Source organism: Castor canadensis, chromosome 7 (genome assembly GCF_047511655.1).
Source record: "Castor canadensis chromosome 7, mCasCan1.hap1v2, whole genome shotgun sequence".
Taxonomy (NCBI): domain Eukaryota; kingdom Metazoa; phylum Chordata; class Mammalia; order Rodentia; family Castoridae; genus Castor; species Castor canadensis.
In genome coordinates, this window is record NC_133392.1 from 130675647 (window position 1) to 130698769 (window position 23123).

General features: G+C 41.4%; 1 protein-coding gene across 10 annotated transcripts; it reads right to left on the reverse strand.

Moving 5' to 3' along the window:
- Positions 1-641: 641 nt before the first annotated feature.
- Ppih (peptidylprolyl isomerase H) lies at positions 642-22717 on the reverse strand. Of its 10 annotated transcripts, none has more exons than XM_074080417.1 (11): positions 22561-22716; positions 22202-22266; positions 21884-21907; positions 21578-21622; positions 19248-19290; positions 15634-15726; positions 13405-13492; positions 13037-13174; positions 12623-12663; positions 11375-11464; positions 642-833 (listed from the first exon to the last, which is right to left on the reverse strand). In XM_074080417.1, exons 1-10 carry the CDS (start codon positions 22624-22626, stop codon positions 11396-11398), a joined length of 672 nt encoding a protein of 223 aa, XP_073936518.1. In that variant the 5' UTR covers positions 22627-22716; the 3' UTR covers positions 642-833; positions 11375-11395. The 10 variants fall into 10 exon arrangements, 7 of the variants coding, with proteins under 7 accessions (XP_073936518.1, XP_073936517.1, XP_073936521.1 ...); XM_074080416.1 differs by lacking the exon at positions 642-833 and adding an exon at positions 4735-4895; XM_074080420.1 differs by lacking the exons at positions 642-833; positions 22561-22716 and adding exons at positions 4735-4895; positions 22363-22525.
- Between the last annotated feature and the right edge of the window lie 406 nt (positions 22718-23123).

Consider the following 23123-nt stretch of genomic DNA (forward strand, 5'->3'; position numbering starts at 1 on the left):
AAGATTGTTGTCAATCTCACCACCTGACCTCAATTCCTAACTCCTATTGGGTAATCCTTCATCACTCCTCCACTCTTATTGGCCTTTAGGCGGCTAATTAGCCGACCTACAACCGTTCCTGCCTCCGCCGCCATAGAGACCGGAACTAGAATTAGAGTAGTCACCACGAGAACCATAGAGTACCCGAGAGGACGGGCAGAGAGAACGTGACTTTCACGAGGCTGCAGCTGGGGCGCGCGGGCCCATCGTTCAGGATTGTGCCCGGGCCAAGTAAAGGGCATTACCAAACACCTGGACCGAGATTACCTGGCTTGATCCAGTGAGCTTGGAAAGGGATCTGACATCTTGGCTCCTCAAGGAGAGGCGGTCTCCCTCCCTCCGTGCTCCAAGGCCTTTACCTCGGGGAGAGAGCTGGCTTTTCTTTAATGGCCGTGTACTCTCCGCACTACAAGGGTTTCTAGAACTGACAAATGTCTGTGCTTGAAGAGCTTACGCTTTGGGCGGTATCACCTTGGAGGGACCAAGCAGGCGCTCAGGTCCCCTAGGCTCAGTATGTTTAGGGCGGGAGTGTTCTCCGTGGGACCTGCCTTCCGATCTATTTTACTAGGGATATAAGGCATATATAAGTAATGTCTCTTAAGAATTCAAGTCGTTTTGTATTAGCCACAAATCAGATTTAATTTCAGCTCACGTTTTTAGACAAGCTAGATAGACTTCTTTATCCCTTAATCAGCGAGGACTGCAATCCATGTTTTACAAACGGTAAAATTGAGGCTGCCGCCTGATGTTCTTCATTTACCTTCATTCATTCTTTATTCAGCGTCCACTAATGCCTGGGGATGGAATAGTTTGTGAGTCAGTTTCTGCCTTCTGATGGAGGCAAAAATTTAAGCACTCAACACTCCATAGCTACAAAAGCACAAAGCAAGACGCCTTGTGTTTTGGAAATGGAAGGAGAGGAGAGTGCTGACTTTTCAGGCAAAGAAAGGTTTACATAAAAACCTAAAGCCATGAAGAGGTGGGCCCTCAAGGGAAATGCAAATAAAGTAGTTCAATTAGACTAGAGTTGTAGAGGTGGGCAGGATCAACTAGGTGCATTTAACTTGAAATTTACCCTGAGGGTCACTAGTGAGAAGGGCAATTTTAGATTTCTAAGGAATGGTATCTTTAAAAAATAAATTAGCTAATAAATTAATAAATAAATGGCCCTGAATGGAGAATGGTTTAAAGGAGGGAAACCAATTAAATGGCTGGTGTAATAGTCCTTACTCCCTATCAGTTTAATCTAGGCCTGTCATTCCACCACCTAAAAAGCCTCCTGGAACCAGCCCTGAAAAGTCTGAATGTGGATCCAGTCTCTTCATTCTTCTGCCACTACACTAGACCATCAACAACTGTTGCTTTACTGGCAAAACTTTTCTGCAAGGGCTGGCCAAATAGTATTTAAAGCTTTGTGGGTTATTGAGTTCTAACTACTCAACTTTAGATCCTGAAAGCAGCCATAAGTACTCTGGAAAAAAAAAATATGGACACTGAGTTTTGAATTTCTTGTAATCTTCACATGCTGCAAGAGAATTTTCAACTCTTTAAACATCTAAAAGCCATTCTTATCCTCAGGCTTATAAGCCACAGAAAAACAGGAGATCTGGCCTGCCAGATCCTGACCCCTGGCTTAGAGCACTGTTATGACCTCCTAACCAGTCTCTCCTTCTTTTTCAATGTAATATTCCCCACCACAATAGTGTTCTTTTGAAAATATCTGATCTTAACACCATTACTTTTAGGACAGTACAAAGTCCTTAATTCCTCTATGACTTCTCTAACTTATCTCCCCATTCTTTCACATTCCTTATCCACCCTTCCAGGGGCTTTTTTAAGCCATTGCTTCCTTCAGACTATCACAATTTATTCTCTGTAACACTTCCTTTCCCCTTCTCCTTTGTTTGCTTGCTTCATCTTTTAGGTTCAGATATTAATAGGAGTCCCTCCCTCCTAACCTCATACACTCTTCTGCTCCCCATCATACTGTAAATTCCCGAGCATCTAGCCTAGTGCCTAACATAATACTTAAATACATATGTTAAATAACATACTACAGAAATGAATCAAAAAGGTTCGGATGCAGAAAGATTATCTGGGAAGCTGTACCAGTAATGCATGTGGAAAGCTAGTGGCAACAATGTGTGTGAAAAGTAGGTGGATTCCACAACTGCTATTCATTTGTCCCAGTTCCATATGACTTTTGAATGTAAAAAAGGTTATCTTTCCTGAAAAGGCTGTTCTGCCAACTCTGAGTACCTCAATTTTTTGGTGGCACTGGGACTTGAACTTAGGACTTCACATTTGCTAGCCCATCAGTGAGGACTTTAAAAGTACGCCCCACAGGCTCAAGCCTGTAATCCTAGCTACTCAGGAGGCAGAGATTAGGAGGATCACAGTTCAAAGCCAACCCAGGCAAATAGTTCTGGAGACCCTCTCTCAAAAATACCCATCACAAAAAGGGCTGGCAGAGTGGCTCAAGGTGAAGGCCCTAAGTTCAAGCCCCAGTACTACAAAAAAAAAAAAAAATGCCCTACAGGCTTGAGGCCTTTTCCCAAAGCTGAGTTACAAAGACACTTAGAAGATGGCAGTAGCACCCCTAAGAATAAACACCCTCCCATGTAACTGCTTTGTAGGGATGCCTTCTGAAGCAGAAATAAAAATTCTGTAACATTTGTCTTTAAAATGTTACTTAGAAAAGCATAACTCACTCAGTTACTTTATTCAGTTCTCTTCATGCTCAATGAGCATGACATGAAATGTGAAGAATGAAAGTAGTTTTCTTATAGCCTTTTTTTTTTCTTGGTGGCATGGGGTTTGAACTCAGAGCCTCATGCTTACTGGCAGGTGCTCTTACTGCTTGAGTCACTCCACCAGCCCTGTTTTGTGTGTGTGACGGTTTTTTTCAAGATAGGGTCTTTTGAACTATTTGCCCAGGTCTGGCTGTAAACTGCTATCCTTCTAATCCCTGCCTCCTCAGTAGCTAGTTAGAATTATAGGCATGAGCCACTGGCGCCTGGCTGTAGCCACCTCTTTTACCACTATAGAGATGGTACTGGTGCCCCATAGAACCAACAGCTCATGTTGAAATTCATCGCCTGTCCCAAGTGGAAGATCTCCACTGAGTTCTGCTAGTCTGTCACCCAGGAGCTAACACCACCCAAATATCCATAGTGACCATACTACACACAATTCCAGTTGCTGCCTTTAAGTAATATAAGGGGCAAGAGGACTCATCCAAAGAACCTCCATGGCAGAATAACTTTCACCTTGTCCCCCATCTCTGAGTGATCTAGGAACATAGTTAACTGTTCCTTACTCTGCTCTGGCTAATTCCAATCAATCTTACTTCAGACATCAACTGTTCCAACAATCCTTTTTTGACCTTTGCCTCTCACCTTGTCTCTCTACTCTACTCCTGCAACATCTTGTACCCACCATCATTCATATGACACTATTTATTGAGCACCTACTAGATATTAGGTGCTTAGCTCTTCCAGGTGTTGGGAATAAAGCAGTTTAAAACAAAACAAAACAAAAACAGACTACATCTGCTGCATTCATAAAGGCACACACTCTAATACCTTCTTGAGCTGAAACTGTGCCTGTCTCCTGTCACAAGCGTGGACCTTATCTTACTCATTCTTGAAGCTTTAATGCAAAGCACAGAGACGGGCATGGAATGTAGGACGAGCCAGGCGTAAATGAATAGCCCATTATAAGAATATCAGCTCAATATCACAGCTGTCCATTCACCTTCCCATCTCTTTACAATTCCACCCTATCTAGTTAACTTAAAGATCTCCAGGAGTCTTTTACTACATTGGGTCCTCAGAAGCCTGTTTACATAGCTAGAAAAAGTGGCAAAGATCTGCACTTAGAGCCTTTGTGTATCTATCTCCTTAGGCCCCAGTACACTGAAAAGGCACTTATAACAAGATTCTGTTCTGTCACAGAATTCAGTTATTACCTCGACTGCTGTAGCTATGAGGCATCTCTGACCATGAGTCAGGAGAAACAAAGTAGGAATTGAGAGAACACAGAAAAGTCCTCATGAAAGGAACACTTTCCTCCCTCTTTAACATACTCAGTGGGATCTTTGTTACGTTTTGCCATTTACTTTCAAAACTAACATGTTCCAAGGCATGTTACTACTCACAAGATACCTTCAACAACACTACAAACTACATAGGTTTAACATCCCCATTTTACAGATGAAATAACTGGAGCTCTGAAAAGGTAACTTCTTAAAACCTTCACTATTTAAAAATAACTCCAGGTTAAAAAATTTTTCTAAGTGATTTCCACTTTATCATGTTCAAGACACAGTCTACCAGATGGTCTCCTATCCCAAAACACCCCAAGTCAGTATTTCTTCTCTCACAGACTCCAGAGGTAACCAAATAGGACCTACTGGGAACATCTTTGGAATAAATAGTGCTATAAGGCCTTGTGGCTTTGTCTTCCTTTCCAATCAGCTTGAACCTAAGAGGGGAATGCTAAAACAACTTGCAAGTCAGAGGCACCAACTATACATAGCAGGCTCTTGGCCTGGTCCATATGGCCTCCAAGGAGAGCCAGTCCTCCTAGTTGAAGCTGAGGCAGTGAGGAGACAAGGCTATCATTATAACCATTTAAAAACCACACATGTACACACACACACACACACACACACAAATAAAAAACCAAAGCACATTAAAAAAAAGAATCCTTTATTTACAGTTAAAAGTCTTAGTTCTGAATCTGTATACTTCCAGGGTCTCTTAATCAAATGGAGCAGTAGCAAGCAGGCAAGCAAACACAGGGGCCAGTCCAGTTTGTCTGACTCAAGAACATCACCCAGAGTGAGGGAAGGCCTACAATGGCAGAGACAGGGAGGTCAATGTGGGGGACAAAGAGATAAGCAGATCAAGGGAACCACAAGGAGACATTTCATGAGAGACAGTGTTCTCACCTCTCTACTACACTCCCAATCCTCTTTTCCCCAGAGTAGAACTGGTCTCACTCTCACCAGAGGTCAGACCTTTGATTCCCCAGAGCCAAGTGGAGACGTTACACAAGAACCATGAAGCAACACTTGTGACCAAGTATATTGTCTCATTTATTAATCACCCTTCACAATTCTGTACAGTATGTATTATCTCTATGCAAAGAAGCAAACTAGAATCCCAAAAGGTTTAGAGGCTTGACTAAGATCACCAAGTTAAGATAGTGGTAGGGCTTCTTGGTCTGCTTAACTGGCTCCAAGGTCTATGTCTTTTTTAGTCACAGCTCTTTGTGGATCTTCAGAACAAAGACCAATCCTTCTGTTTTGCAGGTTTTAGTCCCAGGAGTACAGAAAAATAAAAGTCCACACACTGTTTATTGCCAGGGAGTTCACTATACTAAAAGAAGAGAGTAGTACACTCAGTATACAACCATCCCCTTCTCTCACCACTCCCTAAATGTGGCCACACCCTCCTCTGGGGGGATAGTGAGATCTGGCGTCATACTGCAGGAAACCCTGGGCCCTCAACCAGAGTGTATAAAAACGAGTAAGTACAATTTGAACATTTTAGGGTGCACCAGCATTCAAGCTCTATTAGGTTGTGTTAGTCAACATGATCCTTGCTTCAAATAGGTCTCAGTCCAGAGAAAAACAGACCAACACATTTGTGATACACTGTGCTAAAGGCTATAATGTAAGGAGGAACAAAGTGTTGAGAGAGTACCCAGGCTGGAACCCCTAGCTAGGAACAGGACCTGGGAGGAACAGGTGGAGAGAATAGGATAGGACTTATAAAGTGATATTAGGCACTGCTATACACATACTTCTGAGAGGGCTGGGAGAACTGGAATTAATTAAAAGTACAGTTATATATAACATATATAAGCTATATAGTTAAAACTACATATATAAGCTGGGAGTTGGGGTGCACACTGTAATCTTCACCACTTGGGAGGCTGAGGCAGGATGATTTCAAGTTCGAGGCCAGCCTAGACTACATAGAGATCTGTTTCAAAAAACAAATGAGCAAAACACATATATATATACTTCCTTTGTAAGGTGCATGCTCAATGTAGGAAATTCAAGTATAAGTAAGAATATAAACTGAAAAAGTCTCTGTTACTTATCACTGAAGAGATTTCTGAAATAGTTACACAATATAAGTAGTGCAATGTTTAAACAGTGTACTACATCTTGACTCAATTTACCTTAGAAATCTTGCCAACACATACAGAACTATCTCTTTCTTTTTGGTAAGGCTGAATAGTATTCCATGGAAGAGACTGGTGTGTAAAACCTGGTTACAATGTAGCAGCTTTGCTTCTCTGGAATGGAATCAGACATTCTCCCCTCCCCTGTTCTTTTAGCTGGCAGAGCTTCTAACTTTCAGAGCTGGAAACAATGTCACCTAGTAGACAAGCAAGTATGAGCTGTCAAATCTCTAGGATACCACTGAGCACCTATTTTCACACAGAACCTATTCTCTTTTTTTTTTTTTTTTTTTTTGGACTACTGCAATGACTCCTAGGCTCCAGTCCATCCTTTACTTCAATGTCAGAATCATCTTCTGAAGAAGAAAATTCAGTTGTAACATTGTCCTGCTAAAAATCTTTTAGTGACTCCCACTGGCCTGGTTCTTAATGGAAGGTCAGGCTCTCAGGAGCAAAATGGACTCTTCCCAGGTGGGAGGTGACTTTCAGGAAATAGCCCAATAAACTGCTCAGCCTGGTACTATTCTCAAAACTGGTCCTGGCCTTCCTCCAGCTACATCTTTTTCTTATTTTCCCATATTGAATTACTTGTAGCTTCCCCTATACTTCCTGCTGTTTCTGGCTTTTATGCCTTTGTACATACTGTACCCTCTGCTTGGACTGTCCTCCTTAGACTAAGTCTTGACAATTTCTATTCTTTCTTGTACAGTTTCAGCTGTCTCTCCAAACCACTCCAGATAGACCCAGGCTTCCACACTTTCCTTACCTTGTTCTTAAACTTCTAATCCAGCCCTTTACTGTACTGTAGTTGTCAGTTTTCCCAAGAAACTGAGCTCTTTGAAGGAAGGAACTGGGCTTCTCAGATTTGTAGACTCATACATAGCATGGGACACATTTCAATTAGTGCTTACTTGTACAGCTCAACTGCCACCAATGCACTTTCACAATCTTCCCTTATAGGAATGTATCATGTCTCCAGGTAATTCCAGAATGTGGGATAGTGTCTCCTAGACTTTCGTTCAAATAGCACCTTCATAGCTGTTAAAATATCTACCATCCACAGGTACAACTAATTTAACATAATCACTATTTGAATTTTAATATTGTCTCACTTTAAGTTATAACAACTGTAAAGTTAATTTCCTCTAAAATACAAATATTAAAAAAATAAAGTGTTTCCTACATCTTTGATAAGCAAGGGAGGGACCTGGGAATTAGGCTTAACAAGTGCCCACAAAAGCTTCTCAACTACAGGAGAGTTTGGGCAACAATGAACTGAGCAAAGTTCTCTGCCGTAGCAGGATATAAAATCAACATAGAAAAATCATTAGCATTTCTATACACTAACAATGAGCAAACTGAAAAAGAATGTATGAAAACAATTCCATTTACAATAGCCTCAAACAAAATCAAATACCTAGGTGTAAACCTAACAAAAGATGTGAAAGACCTCTATAAGGAAAACTATACACTTCTGAAGAAAGAGATTGAGGAAGACTATAGAAAGTGGAGAGATCTCCCATTTCTATGGATCTATGGATTGGTAGAATCAACAACTAAAGCAGATACCTTAAAGCAACTGAGGCCAATAGGAAAAGGGGAACAGGTACTAGAGAAAAGGTTAGTTCAAGAAGAATTAACCTAGAAGGTAACACCCACGCACAGGAAAATCAATGTGAGTCAATGCCCTGTATAGCTATCCTTATCTCAACCAGCAAAAACCCTTGTTCCTTCCTATTATTGCTTATACTCTCTCTACAACAAAATTAGAAATAAGGGCAAAATAGTTTCTGCCGGATATTGTGGGGGGGGAGAGGGAGGGGGCGGAGTGGGTGGTAAGGGAGGGGGTGGGGGCAGGGGGGAGAAATGACCCAAGCCTTGTATGCACATATGAATAATAAAAGAAAAATGAAAAAAAAAAGATTTTAAATCTTTAACAAAAAAAAAAAAAGCAATAACAATAAAAACAGCATGGTACTGGCACAAAAACAGACATGAAGACCAGTGGAACAGAATAGAGGACCCAGATAGGAAGCCACACAACTATAAGCAACTTATCTTTGACAAAGGAGCTAAAAATATACAATGGAGAAATAGCAGCCTCTTCAACAAAAACTGCTGGGAAAACTGGTTAGCAGTCTGCAAAAAACTGAAACTAGATCCATGTATATCACCCTATACCAACATTAACTCAAAATGGTTCAAGGATCTTAATATCAGACCCCAAACTCTTAAGTTGATACAGGAAAGAGTAGGAAATACTCTGGAGTTAGTAGTTATAGGTAAGAACTTTCTCAATGAAACCCCAGCAGCATAGCAACTAAGAGATAGCATAGATAAATGGGACCTCATAAAGCTAAAAAGCTTCTGTTCATCAAAAGAAATGGTCTCTAAATTGAAGAGAACACCCACAGAGTGGGAGAAAATATTTGCCAACTATACATCAGACAAAGGACTGATAACCAGAATATATAGGGAACTTAAAAAACTAAATTCTCCCAAAACTAATGAACCAATAAAGAAATGGGCACGTGAACTAAACAGAACTTTCTCAAAAGAAGAAATTCAAATGGCCAGAAAACACATGAAAAAATGCTCACCATCTCTAGCAATAAAGGAAATGCAAATTAAAACCACGCTAAGATTCCACCTCACCCCTGTTAGAATAGCCATCATCAGCAACACCACCACCAACAGGGGTTGGTGAGCAAAGAAAAAGTCTTGATGAAAATATACTAAAGTGATAAGGAAACGACCTCTGGGGAGGGAAGGGAGTTTGGAGATAAGGTTCTGTCAGGAGAGACTTCCACTTTATGTCTGTGATGTGAAAGTTTTACAATGAGATTATGCTACTTGTATAATTAAAAATAAACAACCAAATGAAATATTGGAAATTTATATCTATCTATCTATCTATCTATCTATCTATCTATCTATCTATCTATTTTTAAGAAGGGATCTTGCTTTGTTGCCAGGCTGGTTTAAATCCCTGACCTTCTACCTCAGCTTCTCCAAATACCTGGGAAGGAATATGACATGTCTGGTCAAGAGCTTTTTTCCCCCAAGCTAGAAAAGTTACTTTGAAAAAGCCAGGCATGATAACTCAAACCTGAAATCCCAGCTACTTGGGAGGTAGAAATCAATCAGGAAGATACAGGTTTCAGGCCAGCCAGGGCAAAAAATTACTGAGACCAATAATCCCGGTATGGTAGGTGGCAAACAACTCTCATCCCAATTACATGGGAGGCCCTAGGAACATCTCAGTCTGAGGCCAGCCTCAGGCAAAGAAAAAAAGAGTCAACCCTACCTGAAAAATAACTAAAGCAAAAAGGGCTGGGTGTGTGGCTCAAGTGGTAGAGCACCTGCCTAGAAAGCACAAGGCTCTGAGTTCACTTTCAGGTGCAGCCAAAAAAAAAAAAAATTAACTTCCTCAAACCTGTAATCCTAGGGCTGGGGGAGTAGTTCAAGTGGTAGGGCACCTGCCTAGCAAGCGTAAGGCCCTAAGTTCAAACCCCAGTACCAAAACAAAACAAACAAACAAACAAAAAACACACCCTGTACTCCTACCTACTTGGGAGGCTGAGATTGGGAGGATTGTGACTCAAGACCTCATCTCCAAAATAACCAAAGCACAATAGACTAGAGTTGTGGCTCAAGCAGTAGAGCACCTGCTTTGCAAGCATGAAGCCCTAAGATCAAATTTAGGGAAGGGAAGGGAAGGACAGGACAGGATAGGACAGCACAGGAAAGGAAAGAAGGGCAAGAGAAAGGAGAGGGAATAAAAATGGATGGCGTGAAACCAAATGTCAAGACAAAGTGATAAAATGTTAATCATTGGTGAATCTAGGTGAAAGATATATGGGTGTTTAATGTACTATTTTCCCAACTTTTCTGCAGGTCTAAAATCTTTAAAAAGACATAACAAGTGCAAGGCCTTAAGTTCAAACCCCAGTACGACTAATTTAAAAAAAAATTTTAATAATAGAAGTAGGATGAATATGGTGAAAATATTATGTACGCATGTATGTAAATGGAAAAATGAGACCTGTTGAAACTATTCCAGGAATTGGGGGGAGGGTGATAAAGGAGAATGATGGAGAGGGTAAATTCAACTATGATATATTATAAGAACTTTTGTAAATGTCACAGTGTACCCCCAGTACAACAATAATAAAAAAAATAATAAAAATTTTAAAAAGAAGGGCTGGAGGTATGGCTAAAGTGGTAAACACCACCACCCCTCTCCTCCACCTAGGTCCAAGTGATCAATTCTCTTTTGTATTCTTTTATCATTTTTTTTTTTTTTACAGTACTGGAGTTTGAACTCAGGTCCTTGCACTTACTAGGCAAGCACTCTACCACTTCAGCCATTCCACCACCCCTCACCCCCACCCCTCGGCCCTATTTTGTACTCATATCACTGAGCAATGTCATATCACTAGTATGTATGCCTCATTTCCCATGCACTCCTGAAAGGTAAAGACTGTCATTCAATTCTTTGCTAACATGCTGCCTAACATGGAGCAGGCAGTGGCAAGCAGATACAAAGGGAGTGTGTCCATGCTGAGCAATGTGTTGCATGTATCTACAAGGTCAGCAAATACAAAGTCAGGACCTGAATGCAGTGTCAGTTCTGATGACAGGCATGACAGATGTGTCTCCTGGCTGGCTAGGCTGGTCCCAGCAGAGTCACCCAGGACTGGAGCCAGGTCCTTCTATTGGGAGTACTAAATAGAACTATAGTTTTATGGTGTTGTTAGAAACCGCTTGAGTGGTTTTCAGGTTTATACTTTGTATACTACAAAGTAGTAGAAAAGTAAAGTACTTCCAGAATCCTTCCTATTTTGATCTTCATGATGACTCTAAAGAGTTAAGTGTACTACTCTCTTTTTCTCTTTTATTTTTTGGCTTAGCAGTACTATGGTTTGAACTCTGGTCCTCAAGTGCTCTACTACTTGAACTGCACCACCAACAGTATTCTCTTTTTGATAGATGAGAAAACGAGCTCAGAGAAGGGAATGACTTCTCTAAAGTCATATAGAAGGAAATGGGTTTAATCCAATGTCTTCAAGTCTAAAGTTCTTTCTACTACACCATGCTGCTTTCTCCTACCCAGGTAGGAGAAAGGTATACTTACCTGATTCAGTCTGCATCTGGACTACATCTCCCCACACTGTGAGATCACCACAGGCAGCTTAGGCTTATTGTTGGGGCCCGTGGGGACATTCTAGAAAAGAAAGCACAATGGAGAGCTGGGGATGTAGCTTAGTGGTAGAGCACTTGCCTAGCATGTGCAAGTCCCTGGGTTCAATCCCTAGCACCACAGAAACCAAGAGAGAGAGAGAGAGAGAGAGAGAGAGAGAGAGAGAAAGCAAACACATGTACTCAGGCACTTACTCTCTCATGAGTCTTTACTGAGGCCTGCCAGCCCCTATGCTAAGGACCCAGGACTCCAAAACAGTGCATGTCCTAGCAGACAGGTAAAGCACAATACAAATTAAGAAGAAAATGTAAAATGCTGAGAAAATGTCAAACCTGTGATACATAACTATGTAGTAAGTTATAAGAGAGAGAGTTGTCAAGGGGCAGATAGAGTAAATAAAGTGATGCTTAAAGAGGTCAGAGGGAGGATTCAGAGAGGGGACATTTGAGCCAGGCCTAGAAGGAAAAGAAAGAGCATTCCCAGGAGAAAAAACAACCTGAGCAAAGGCTTGGGGCAGGAAGTAGGGGCATGTATGGCATATTTAAAGAAGAGCTAGTAGGCTGATATGACTGGAAAAGAGGAGGCACTGGTAGGAGAGGGCGCCCCAGAGATTTGGCAAGGACAGGTCATGAAGAATTTTGAATGAAATGCCAAGGGGTAAAATTTTGTCAAGTAGGTGACAGGGTCATTGGAGGCCAAACTTCAGCGTGGGCTGGAGAGCTTAATTTAAGGAGCCAAGAAAACTTAAAAGGCCAGTGTGGTGGCTCACACCACTAATCCCAGCTACTTAGGAGGCAGAGAGATTTGAAGGATCACAGCTTGAGGTCAACTTGGGTAAAAAGTTAGTGAGATTCCAACTCAACAAACAAGCTGGGTGTGGTGCCATGTACCCGTCATCCCAGCTGTGTGGGAGGTTTAAGTATATCATAGTCTAGGCTGGGACCCGCCCAGGCCAACAATGTGAGACCCTATCTGAAAAATGATTAAAGCAAAAAGGGCTAGTGGGTGTGGCTCAAGTGGTAGAACAAGATCAAGGCCCTGAGTTCAAACCCCAGTCCCACCAAAACAATGACAACTAGACCTAACATACTGGAGCCCATTGACCTTCTTCAGCTCATCGCTGGAGGGCAGATGGTATTGGACCACAAAGGTTGAAAAAGAGGACATCCAGGCAGGACTTACCTCAATCTTTCTCATCACTAGAAGTCCATCAATGATTTTTCCTATAAGAAGAGTATGAGCTAGACTGTATCCTTCTCTCTCACACACAGCATCTTCCCACTTTTAGTTATTATCACATTAGATCCTCTTTAACAATGAGATTACATTAGAGATTCAGTGAGGAGAAATGACTTGAGTAAGGTCACAGGTGATAAGTAGTGGAGTTAGGGCTTAGGTTTGAGTGATTCTAAAGTCCTCCTGAGCCATTGTTGTCTCTGTCTCTAGCTTTTCTTTAGTGCTAGCATCTGGGTTTTCCTCTAGAATACGTATTAACCCAGAGGTTACATACTACAGCAGATGGTCTCCTGTCCTTCCTTCTAGTTCTCTTGAGAGCTTGTTTGGAGGTTCTAGCAGGGAGCGCAGCTACTTGTATACCTTGACCGAAGAACAGTCCTCCTCTATCGGGGATGGTCATCCTCTTTGACCGAGCGTGCAGCTTCGGGAGGGACGCACATGGAGCAGTGAGGGAGGAAGGGGACACCCGCCTAGCCAGCCAAATCAGCCAAATCAACCCTGGCAATCAATGGGGTGACAGATGTCACAGCCAGATCGCCCTCACATCCCCTTTCTAGTTCTCTTAACCACACATTTCCCCCACATCCCCACCACTTCTATCTTCCCTATGACTACCTAGAGCAGTTACACCAGCTCAGCACTCCTAGTGAGAGTGTAAGGACTGGATCCTCTGGAAGTCCCAACTTAGATGAATAGGGTCTAGACAATGGGAAAGGAGGAGGACTTACCAAACACTACATGTTTCCCATCCAGCCAATCACACTTGGAGCAGGTGATAAAGAACTGACAGCCATTTGTACTAGGACCACTGTTTGCCTGATAGAAACCAAATATACTTGCAGTAAGTTACCCTGGCCATGTTTAGCTCCACAGTCTGTGGAGCTTAGTCCTGTCCCCTTCATGCTTTCTTTTAGCAAAACTATTATAAGCCAGGGCCTACACTAGGACAAAAGGACAAAAATGAGTAAGAGCTAGACCCTTGACTAAATGTGCATTTGCCCTACAGTGTGAGTTTTTATAATAGAATCAATTGTTTACATAATATGACATGACATGGTATATTTAGTTCTAAAGTAGTTATAACTGGATTATAGTTACAAATTAGCTACCAGCTGGGAAAATACCTGTTACCTATGCAATAAGATGTTTTGTCTGAATGAGTTTACACAGTATTATAAAAATAGTATCAATATTTTTAAGGAGTAAGAAGCTGCTGTACTAGAGCTATGCTTGAAAAGAGACTATATGTAATTTATGTTTGTTTTGTGATTATTCGTACTTACAGCTATGCCCCACATCTTATTGCTGAATTTTACAGTCAAAGTTATTTTTAAAATGAGAATGAGACTCTTTAGCTACATCTCTTTCTTTTTCACTTGAAATTTTTTTACATGTTGTATTTAATAATGTATTTTAAAAGAACAGGCTATAATCACAACACAGAGTGATACACTGTAGAGAACATTTGACTTTCATCTGAAGTGTACTTTTGTACATATTATACTGATCACCATTAAACTATCTTTATTATATGCTAAATTCAGACTTTCATAGACTAACAAGCCCATGTTAAGGTTTAGCAGCACTGACTTACAACAGTATCTGTGTAACTATGTCAAGATTTTATTGCATATTTCCCTTATTTTTTGGGGGGGGAAAGAGTAGGAAGTAAAAACCTGAAAATGTTACTAACTACTAAAAGAAACACAGGTCTCATAAGATTACTACTACTGAGATAAAACTGGAACTTTTTTTTTTTTTTTTTGGTGGTACTGGGGTTTGAACTCAGGGTCTCATACTTGCTAGGCTGGTGATCTACCACTTAAGCCACTCCACCAGCCCAAAATGAAATTTTGAACTCAAGCTCTCATGCTTGCTAAGTAGGCACTCTACCACTTGAGCTACTCTGCCAGTTCTGGAACTTATATTAGGTAGGTCAATAGCCTTAATCAGATACTTAATGGGTTTAGTGATTCTGGTTAAACTGTGAAGGAAAACAAGTGTGTATAAAATATTAGCAGTACATTAAAGTCAAGGTCTGGGGTAACTTCTAATTAGGAACTTTTTATTGTATTTCAGAATTCTATGCAAGATTAGGTTACTTTTGGTGTTCATACATGTATTCAAGGATATACCATATTATGAAGTAAGGGACTACCAGAGCTGGACAAGTATGCCCATACTTTGGAATGAGGGATACAATTCCCAGGGATCCTAATTCTATTTGTCTTTACTGCTCATGTATACTCATTTTTCAGTAAACAGGTACAAAAACAGTCATACAGCACATTTTTGAAGCTCTGGGACACTTATTTATTCTTTCTAGGGGTGGGAAGTAAGAGAGAAGCAAGCGGGAGGAGCAGGGAAAGGAGGAATGACTTTGAGCAAGAGCAAGTAAAAGGGATCATGTATGAAGGACAGTGAGCAGAGGTAGGTTAGATACAGCAGTGTAAATGAGGAGGGCAGGGAACTGAGAGGTCTGAGTGGGGATTATAAATGGCAGCAGGAGTGCCAGGACATGGGAGCAGTAGTGGTGAGCAAAAACATGTGAGTAAGCAAAAACAGCTGAGGGGTCAGCAGGCAGTATGGGTGAATGACTGCAGTAAATGAGTCAAGGTGTCTAGGGCAATAAAAAGATGAACACTGGGTCTTGAAAGCACAACACACTGCATTCTGAGCAGGAAAGGCTAAACACCCAGCCACATTTCCTAGTGCACATAAATGTAATAAACACATCAGAGCTCAATTTTAGTTCTTAAGCCTACTAGTAGACCCTGTCCAACAAAATCAGACCAGGATAAGGAAGGAGGAGGGGGTGGTAGAAGTGAGGTCTAGGTGAAGCAAGAGAAGGAAAGCATTTGCTCATATTCAGAGAGAGATAGGATTGGGCCTCAATAATGGACCAGAAGCCAGCTAGCTATCAATATAACCCCAACTCTTAACTGGACTTCACTTACCATGGAAAGCAGGCCTGGCGCTGAATGTCTAAGTTTAAAATTTTCATCTGCAAATGGCCCCCGATAAATACTGGCAACTCCAGTACCATCTCCCTGAGCAAAGAGAAAGATGGTGTTACTGGTTTGGAGTGCTGGACACCTTGGAAACATGGATTCAAAAAGTTATGGACTGAGAAACATTTCAATTTCAGATTAGGAATGGCTCAACTGGTAAAGTCTATGTAAATATTCCAAGTCCCCCCAAAAAACTCTGAGAACTTCTTGTTCCAAGCATTTCAGACAAAGGTACTCAAAGTATACCACATAAATAATCAAATAAGCTACTATATTACTAACTCCACATATATAAATATAGAAGGAAAAGAAAAAGCAAGTTCTCTTCCAATTTCCCAATGAACCAAGTGTCAGATTAGCTTCTATGCCATCCCCATAACAATGCTACTGTCCTCCAGAAGCCAAATTAGGGAAAATAAAAATTATTCAGGGCAAACAACAGAAAGCAATTTATTTCTTCAATTACATGCACTGAATATATAAGTTTATATTCCTAACAGAATATTAGGTAGTGATTAGAAAGCATTTTCTATAGGTAAGAAACCCAAAACATGAAAGTATTTGATGTCCCTACTATAAAGGAACTAATACAGAAAACTTGAAGTGACAGAGCTCAACATGAGAAGGGGATCAGAAACTACTGAAAAGGTCAGTAAGAGATGAATCAACCTGGGATGTAACACACTGGTACATGGAAGCAATGCTAGGAATCTCTATATATACCTATCCTTACCTCAACTAGCAAAAATGCTTTGTCTCTCTTATTATTGCTTTTGTTTTCTCTCCAACAAAATTAAAGGTAAGGGCAGAACAGATTCTGCCTGGAAGTGGGGGTGGGGGGTTATGGGGTAGGGGGGAAGCAATGACCCAAACAATGTATGCACATGTAAATAAATGAACATAAATTTAAAAAAAAGAAAGAAAGAAAGCATCTAAAAAAAAAAAAAAAAAAAAAACTTCAAGAGAGCCGGGAGCCTGTGGCTCATGCCTGTAATCCTAGCTACAGATAAGAAGGATCGCAGTTTAAGGCCAGGTTGGGCAAATAGTTCCTGAGACCCCCCCCCATCTCCAAAATAAACAGAGCAAAGTGGACTGGAGGTTGGCTGAAGCAGCAGAGTACCAGCTTTGGCAGTTTGAAATCCTGAATTCAAACCTGTGTTCCAAAAATAAATAAATAAAACCTATTTATGGTGCTTAATTTGGATGTCAGTTTGACTAGATTAAGGAATTTTCTGGCTCTCCAGCTTGCAGATGGTCATCATGGAATTTTTCAGTTCTGTGAATGTGTGACTTGATCTAATAAATACACTCATTCATACATACCATACGTGTGTGTGTGTGTGTGTGTGTGTGTGTGTGTGTGTGTGTATGTACTAATATGAGAATGGCAGTTACAAACCAAAATGCCAATAGGATAATCCATGCCAGATGAGACTGGAGGCAACTAATTTTCTTCTTTGCATTTTCTTTTCATTTCTTTCTTTTTCTCCTTTTTTTTTTCTGAACTCGGTTTGCACTTGCAAAGCAGGCACCCTACCACTTAAGCCAGACCTCCAGTCCATTTTGCCCTGGTTATTCTGGAGATAGGGGACTCATGAATTATTTCCTCAAGCTGGCCTCTAACCTCCATCCTCCTGATCTCAGCCTCCCAAGTAGTCAGGATTACAGGTGTGAGCCATTGGCACCTGACTTCTTTGTACTTTCTTTTGCAACCAGAACAAAGCAAAACAATAAATACTATTAAAGGAAACAAATATTCTTGTTTCAACTTGAGAACATGTCAGATCTTTTATCTTGTGGCTCTTGCTCATTCTAGTTTGTTTTCCCTAAGGGAAGCTCTTAAGCAATTGCTTCTACTACTCAGCCTTGAGACTAAGCAACTATTGTCTAATCCTGGGACTATCAACAAGTGATGAGATATGCCTAGGGCAAAGGCTTGCAAGAAGTTGGTGCTGTCCTTGTAAAACCATCCCACAATGCAAGAACCTAGGGAAGAAAGGAAAGGCAGCAGATAGATTCTCAGCCCTTCTTAGATAAGAAGCTTCACTACGGCCAATGGTTACAAAAATTAAATACATATGGAGCAGGTGACATAAATAAGGGAAGCAAGTGCCAAGTGGAGACTGTGGCGAAATGGCAAGGACATAACCTATATTAAAAGGACCAGTTACTTACTTGATTCCAACCAATTGTCGTAGGCCTAGTATACCCTTGTTTCCCATTTTTTACAGAGAAAACAAAACTCAGAATTTTTTTGAAATTTCCCAACTTTACAATACAATGCTGTTAAAACAAAACATATTTGAAAGCATAATTCAGCCTAAATTCTGCCATTTTGCCACCCTACACAGGGGAGAGGTTTTTAAAAATTCATGTCAATCTAAATAAACATATGAAGGAGAAAGAATATCTCCCAGATCCAAGAAAACAGGAACATGACTAACCAAAGCATATTAATACGAGTAAAGAAACACCATGCACAACAGGAAGTGGGTGGGTAAGGATAAAAGCAGGTCTAAGAAAGAAAAACTTGTTTACTGGGCACCCGCCAAGGTTCAGGTATGGAGGAAAGCTTGATATGGTGGACATAAACAATGTGGTCACAAAAGTCCTGGTTAACACTAATGCCCTAGGCTCTCCCAGCAAAATAAAGCAAACATACCTCCAGAATTTCTACCTCCTTACTCCGATTTCTTGCCTACTAGTCAACTTCTGATTATAATCTCAGCTTTCAGGTTGCCTGAGTGGTTCAAATGGTAGAGTGCCTGCCTCGCAATTGTGAGGCCCTGAGTTCAAGCCATACCACCAAAAAATAAAAATAAAAAAGGTCACACAAAATCACAGCTTTCAAAAGGGAAAAAAAAAAAAAAAAAGCAAAAACACAAAATAGAAATACACTCAGAGCTCAGCACTGGTGGTTTACTCCTGTAATCCTAGCTACATAGGAGACAGAGATCAGGAGGACCGAGGTTTGAAGCCAGCCCAGGCAAGAGACACAAACTAGAAAAAAACCCAACACAAAAACAGGGCTCGTGGAGTGGCTCTAGTGGTAGAGCATCTGCCTAGCCAAGTGTGAGGCCCTCAGTTCATACCCTAGTACTGCGAAGGAAAAAAAAAAAAAAGTGCACTCAATTTTCCAGACACTACACTAAAAGTAGAAGGCAAAATGGGACACTGGAAAGAGCCTTACCTCCATTTTGAAAGAACAAGTTGCAGCTGATTTCTAAGTTTCTTTCGAACAACTAATATGGGTCCGTCATGGATATCTATAGGTAATGCTAGGAACAATCCAGTTTTTGGCCCCAGATGGCTGAGGTTTGGACCATGGAAGTTAATGGTTCAATTTAAGTATGGATGTCTGTTAAACTAATGTTACAGTCAGTAGTAGCCAGTAACTGTACAGAACACAGATATCACATCTTCTCCCCATCAAACTTAGCTACTGCTTTCAAGTCTCAGGACTGGGTCCCTGCAGTAGAAACAGCAGTGGCAACAACAGCAATAACAACAAAAATTAAATCTATATTTCTTTGATAAGAAAGGAATAGCACAATACTTACATTAACAAAATCTCCACCCTGAATCATGAAATCCTTTATGACCCTGAAACAGAGAGGAAAGGATCCTGAGAAATTCTATGATTTAAAAAAATAATGACTTAGTCGCTGAACTATTAGATTAACATTAATTTCGAAATATACCTTACAAAATGATTATTCTTTCCTGGAGCAAGTGAGCTGAGAGGACTACTAACCAAAAAAAGTGTTGTATTTTTTGTATCTTTTATATTTTTGGTGGGATTGGGGTTTCAACTGAGGGCTTTGGGCTTGCAGTGCAGCCACACTATCGCATGAGGCACTCCTAAAGTCCATTTTGCTCTGGCTATTTTGGTGCTGGGTCTCTTTTTTTTTTTTTTTGAGGCACTGGGATTTGAACTCAGGGGTTCACGCTTGGTAGGTAGGTACTTTTACCTCTTGAGTCACTCTGCCAGTCCAAGATGGGGTCTCTTGAACTATTTGCTTGGGCTAGCCTCTAACTGTGATCATCTCAATCTCAGCCTCCAAAGTAGTTAGGATTATAAGCACAAGCCACCAAGGCCTGGCAAAAACAGGTTTTAATTATAAGTCGGGGCATCTTAAAGTTGACCTAAGTACATGATGTAGTACCTGAACAATAACGAGGGGAAAGGGCTGAATCCTTGCATGAAAAACTACTAAAATATTTACCAAGCAAAAGGCAAGTCAAGGCTTTAATGTAAATTTATACTACTATACACATAAGGGCTCAATAACTGTTAGCTATTATCGCTAGGCATGGTCCTTAACCATTCTAAGCCTCAGTTTCCTCCTCTGTATAATGTAGATAACACATACTACCTCACAGGAATGCTGCTAAGGATTAGAGACTATAGCTCTAAAGCTCTTGACAGAGTTACATGAAAGTGATCAGAATCAAAATGGAGTCATTACGTCAACCCCAATAAAAATAAAGTGAGGTTAGAAGGACAGGTCCTCACAGACGATTGCCTGATAACAGTAACTATCACAAAAGACTCTGCCAAAACCATTACCTGCACAAAGGCTACCACAAAATATACTTCTGTAAGGATATCTGCCGAGAAAACATCTGTTCAAATTCAGACTGGTGTTCCCTTGTTATTGATCCTTGTAGCTAAGGATTATTGTTTCAAAATATCTTATGCAATCCTCATTTTTGCCTTTAAAAACTTCCCTCAGCGCCAGTGGTTCCTAGCTACTCAGGAGACAGAGATCAACAAGATCAGGGTTCGATCCTCTTGGCAAATAGTTTGTGAGACCCTATCTCGAAAAAACCCATCATAAAAAAGGGCTGGTGGAGTGACTCAAGCTGTAGGCCCTGAGTTTAAACACCCAGTACCACCAAAACAAAAAAAAAACTTCCTTTTTCCTCAACGTCCTTGAATATAGTTTATTATAGCACGTGTATTCACATTGCAACACTCTGTTATTCCTACATAAGTATCATTATTTCTTGAAGAATCTCTGATTGTTATTTAGGTTCATAGTTACATGCTAACACCTTACTAACTACAGTGAGGTCATGGGGCAGATTCTGTAGTGAAATGAAGCTGGTTATCTAGAATAATCAGATTTGGCCATTTCACAAATATACATCAACCAGCAGGATATAGTTATGCACTTAATTAAAAAAAAAAAAAAAAGACAGGACATTAGGATGATGGGTCCTTTCTGCTTTAACTACATAAAATGAACTAGTAGAGGAGTATAAATAGAGTTAGAATATTTAATAAATCTTCCATCAGTTATTGAGTCCATAAAAACATTTCTGACCAAGACCTAAGAATTAGCCTCTGGTTTTATGTTCTTCTAAAAAGCCTAACCCTCCAAGGAAACACAAGTAGTCCTCTGTATCCACAGGTTCCACATCATTGGAACCAACTATAAAACAAAACTATTCAGGGGCTGGAGGTATGGCTCAAGTGGCAGAGAGTCTGCCTAGCAAGTGTAAACCCTCCACTTCAAATCCAAACCCCAGGACTGCCAAAAAAGAAAAAAAACAAAACACATTTATACTGAACAGGTACAAACTTTCTACACTCTTCTCATTATTCTCACAATACAGTACTATAACTACTTGTATAGCGTTTTACATTGTATTATGTATTATGAGTTATCTAGAGATGTTTGAAATATAAAAGAGATGTGCATAGTTACATGAAAGTTTTGTTGTTTTGTTTTGTTTGTTTGTTTGCAGTGCTGGGGATCAAACCCAGGCCCTCACACATGCTAGGCAAGTGTTACCTGTCTGGAACCCTAGAAGCAATTCTCTACAGATACCAAAGGATGACTGCATTTCTGAAAGCTTCAAGAATGGCTTGCCAAACCCTTACCTGTGGAAAGTGCTCCCTTTGTATCCTATTGGGACCCCATCTTTTCTGTAACCAAAAAGAAAGAGACTTGAAATGATGTCAGATAATCATAGGTCTTTTCAGTTTACAACATACCGGAGCCAAAGGGACTCTCCTAAAGATGATCAGGAGAAAATAGATAAAGAAGGTAAATGAACTGAGAACAGAACCCTGGCGTAATATTTTGTATCACTCAAGGTCTGCCAGTGTTTTCCCAATACCCTCACCGAAGCCCAAGGACACCCCTCAGCAGGAGACAACGAAGTCAAACACGTCTGAAAGACTAACCTGAATTCTCCAGTGCAGAACTGCCTAAAAAGGAAAAGAGTGGACGATTCAGTTACCATGGCATCACTGCTGTGAGCACCTCTAATCTCAGGTAGGGAGGGTAGAGACATAGGGGCCAGCAAACACACAGGAGTCAGCCAGACTACATAACAACATGAAACGACATGGGAACAGTAAAAAACGGAAACCATTGTACACAGCAATACCAAGGAATCAGACCTCAAGGGCATGAGTGGACGACAGAAGCCGATGGTCATTCCGTAAACTGACTGGAGCTCGGCTTGTGCCTCGGCTAATCACGCACTGGAAGTTCCTTACCTAAAGTTCTCGGCGGTTTTAGGCACGACGTCTGCAAACAGTTCGATCTTCATGCGTCCAACTTCCTGCAAGCGACAGGGACAGACGACCCAGTCAGAAGAAATGCCCACTCCCCCATTTACTCGCAATCCCCACCTCCACCTCCGGCTCCCTAGCCTAACTTTCGCTATGTCCAGTGCCCCCAGGAGGGTGGGCAAGAACCTAGGTCTTCCTTCCTCACGCCCATCAAGTAGGGGGGCTCTGATGCGATTTCACTTTCTGGACTCTCGAGTCCTCTCTTCCCGTGTTGGTGAGCTCTTTCTGGCTACCCGCGTGCAGTTTCCCTTCGGCGCTGGTCTGGGGGGCCACCCGTATCTCACCTGACCGCCAATGCTAACGTCAAAGAAAACCACGGGGTTGACAGGGCTTGAATTTGCCACCGCCATGGCTCCGACCCGGAAACAGAAGCCCGGCTTCCGGTAAGCTAAATCGCGCTCTGGGCGGGAGGTGCTTGCCGGCCGCGCAGGCGCAGTGGGATCCGTTCGAGGCCGGGCCCCGCCCCCCGGAAATACCGGAGCTCCGGGCGACGTGGGGCGGGGAATATCGGGAAGAAGGAGGGGAGGAAACAGAAGCAGGAAACCTGCGCATGTTTGCTCAAGGTCGAGGGGCGGCCCACTTGCGAGGCTGTACGAGTGCAGTAGAAATTAATGTTTCTCCGGCTAGAGCGTTTGGGCTAGGCAGTTCAGGGTACTTATCAGGCAGGACTTAATCATCATACATTCTCGCCCTCACCGAAGCCCAATGGAGAGAACCCATGAGGCTAGTAGGGGCCTCCATTTTTATTCATCCTCGGCGTTTTTTCTTTTTTTTTTTTTTTTGGTGTTGCTGGGACTTGAACTCAGGCTCTCAAGCTTGCTAGGCAGGCACTCTACCATTTGAGCCA